A 2744-nucleotide genomic window follows, 5' to 3' on the forward strand; every position below is an offset into this window, starting at 1 on the left:
ATATATATATATATATATATATACCCATGTTTATTGCAGAACTATTCACCATAGACAAGATATGGAAACAACCTAAGTGCTCATTGATGGATAAATGGATAAAGAAAATGTGGCATATATGTATTACTCAGCCATAAAGAAAGAATAAAATGTTGCCATCTGCAACAGCATGGATGGACCCTGAGGGCTTATGCCAAGTGAAATCAGCCAGACAAGTACTGTATGGTCTCAAGTACATGTAGAATCTAAAAGCAAAACAACGAAGCTCAGAGAACAGAGTGGCGGTGGACCAAGGTAAGGGTGGGAGTCAAAAGGGACAAACTTCCGTTATAAAATAACTAAGCCGTGAGATGTAATGGGCAGCATGGCGGCTGTGCTTAAGGATAAGGCATTGCTTGAAAGTAGCTAAGAAAGTAGATATTAGAAGTTCTCGTCACAAGGAAAAACGTTCTGTAATTACGTGTGGTGACAGAAGTTAACAGACTTGATGTGATCATATCACAATACACACACACATCCAATCATGTTGGATATGTGAAACTAATATGTTTGTGTCAATTATACCTCAATAGAAAATAAAGGGGAAGAAACCGAGGCCCAAAGATGTTAGAAACACGCCCAAGCAGCCACCCAGGGAACTCCGACCCAGGCAGTCTGGCTCCCAACCCGACCTCACTGAGCTGCGTCAGCTGGTTCAAGCCCAGCATTCCTGGTTCCCTCTGAGCTCCTGCATGTAAGGACTTTCTTTTGTGAGTCTCTCTCCACCCACACAAGTGACTCTGGGGGAGAGGTGCTAACTCCAAACCATAGCAGGTCCCAGCAGGGGTGTGGGACAAGAGCTCCTGTCTTTCAACTCTTCTATATAAAAGTTTTCAGAGTATAAAGAAAAAAGAGCGAATGACACATGTGAAAGCATCTGTAACCCACGGCAGCCCGTGGTTCTTTCAATGACGGGCAAGTGAGCAAGCTCTCAGGTGTTCAGCAGCCACGCTTGGCTGGTGGCCACAGGTGTGGGCAGCTGTAAGCCAGCCTACATTGGGCTTCAGTGAAAGGAGAGAAGACCACCCTCAGATATCCTATGACTGCCGTGCGTGTGCGTGTGCGTGTGTGTGTGTGTGTGTGTGTGTGCGCGCGCGGGTGCCAGTGCCGGGCAATGCCTATGCCCCAGCTGGGCTTTCCTGCTCGTCCCTGGCTGCACAGGTGCACCGAAGCAGGAGTCCAAGCTGCCCTGTGTTCTCCTGTCCCCTCATTTCTCTTAAGCTGCTTGGAGCCACCAAAAGCCACTTGCCCTTCGAGGCTTAATCATCCTCGGGCTGGTGTTCCCAAAGCCTGCTTGGCCCTGGCTACCACTTACCCCGGGGCAGACGGCGGCTCCTCTTCAGGTGCCTGGCGGGGCAGAAGGGCATGGTGCGGGAAGTGGTGAGGCTGTGGTAGGAGGAGCAGTCGCCAGGCACTGCCAGGCCCTGCCAGGCCAGGGACAAGGCTCCGGGAACTCAAGGCAGGAGCAGTGCAGGGCGAGCACTCTGCTGGGCCCTGAGGCCCTTTTGTCTCTCTGGGAACTTGTGCACTTCTAGGGGCCCCAGGGCTGGGACTGTCCGGGGTGGAGCAAGGAGGAAGCAATCCCCTGCGAGTGTGGGGCTGCTGGGCTTCCTACAGTGGAAATCCCTGCGCAGGTCCCTGGCCCCCGCCGCCTGCGCGCTCCCTCCCCTGCCTTCTTGGGCCAGAGCACGGGCAGGAGGCCTGGCCGGTCCATCCGTCCCCCAGCAGGCCAGGGGCTGAGAGCACAGGCGGACCCCAGCCCCACCAGCTGTGCCTCCCGGTCTCATCCCCATGCAGGAAGCCTGATAAATGCAAGTGCTAACTGGAAATATGTTTCTATTCTCTGTTTCCATTTCTTCATCAACAAGAAGCCAGGAACTGGACCTGCCTCTCGAGGTGCTGGTGCGGACTGAATGAGACAAGGAAGGCCTGGCCTGGGTGGCATGCCAATGCTTCCTCAGCGCAGTCACACCCTCTAAGGGCACGGACACCCTGTGTTACTGACAGGGCAGCCAGAGAGCCCCCAGAGCTTCCAGGGGCCCAGGGCCATCAGCTGGTCCGAGGCAGCCATGGCATTTGCACTTCGCAGTTCTAGATTCTGTCCATGCAATCAGCCGCCACCAGTGCTTCTGCAGGAGGCAGTGAGACAGACGGGAGCAGAGCAGGGCCCATGGGCCAGGTACAATCCCCAGGGTGGAAGCCCACGTGCCTAGCAATGGGCAAAACTGGGAAAACAGGGACTCGCCCCCAAGGTGACCTCTCCTCCCAGCACATCGCTGGGCCTGCGCCTGGGACCTCACCTGGCCTTTCCTCCCAGGCCTGTTGCTAGTCCTGCAGTTAGACCCCTGGGGGGGACGAACAAGGGGCCGGAGAGCAGCCCTTCAGCATGAAGCCCCAGGTCAGCGAGGTTCTGACCCGCATCAGACACATCCAGGCTCAGTTGCGCTTCAGCTCCAGGCCCAGAAAAGCAGCCAAACCGGACAAAGAAGCCATGGCTGCCTCGAACCAGCTGCACTACCAGTAACCCCTGCCTCGACCAATCAGTAGAGACCATGACCTGAAAGGCCACACCTGGAAGGCTGAAGAATATTCTATTGGGATCCTCCCTGAGACCCCAGATAAATACTCTTAAGACAAGGACCCAGGGGGGTCTGTCTAGGGGGCACTCCTGGGCCTTTCCCCGCCCCCTTCCCAGGGGGCGTTTT

The 2744-nt window shown here is 55.1% G+C and overlaps 1 protein-coding gene across 1 annotated transcript in view; it reads right to left on the reverse strand.

Moving 5' to 3' along the window:
• Window positions 1–2110, reverse strand: part of ARHGAP22 (Rho GTPase activating protein 22) — a 35055-nt gene extending 32945 nt beyond the window's left edge. Inside the window, exons 1-2 of the mRNA XM_023745784.1 lie at window positions 2045–2110; window positions 1355–1463 (exon numbers count right to left, since the gene is read on the reverse strand). Of these exons, the coding sequence (XP_023601552.1) occupies window positions 1355–1463; window positions 2045–2110 (175 nt within the window). The remainder of the gene's footprint in view (window positions 1–1354; window positions 1464–2044) is intronic.
• Window positions 2111–2744: the final 634 nt, after the last annotated feature.

Source organism: Myotis lucifugus, unplaced genomic scaffold, assembly GCF_000147115.1.
Source record: "Myotis lucifugus unplaced genomic scaffold, Myoluc2.0 scaffold_581, whole genome shotgun sequence".
In the NCBI taxonomy this organism is placed as follows: domain Eukaryota; kingdom Metazoa; phylum Chordata; class Mammalia; order Chiroptera; family Vespertilionidae; genus Myotis; species Myotis lucifugus.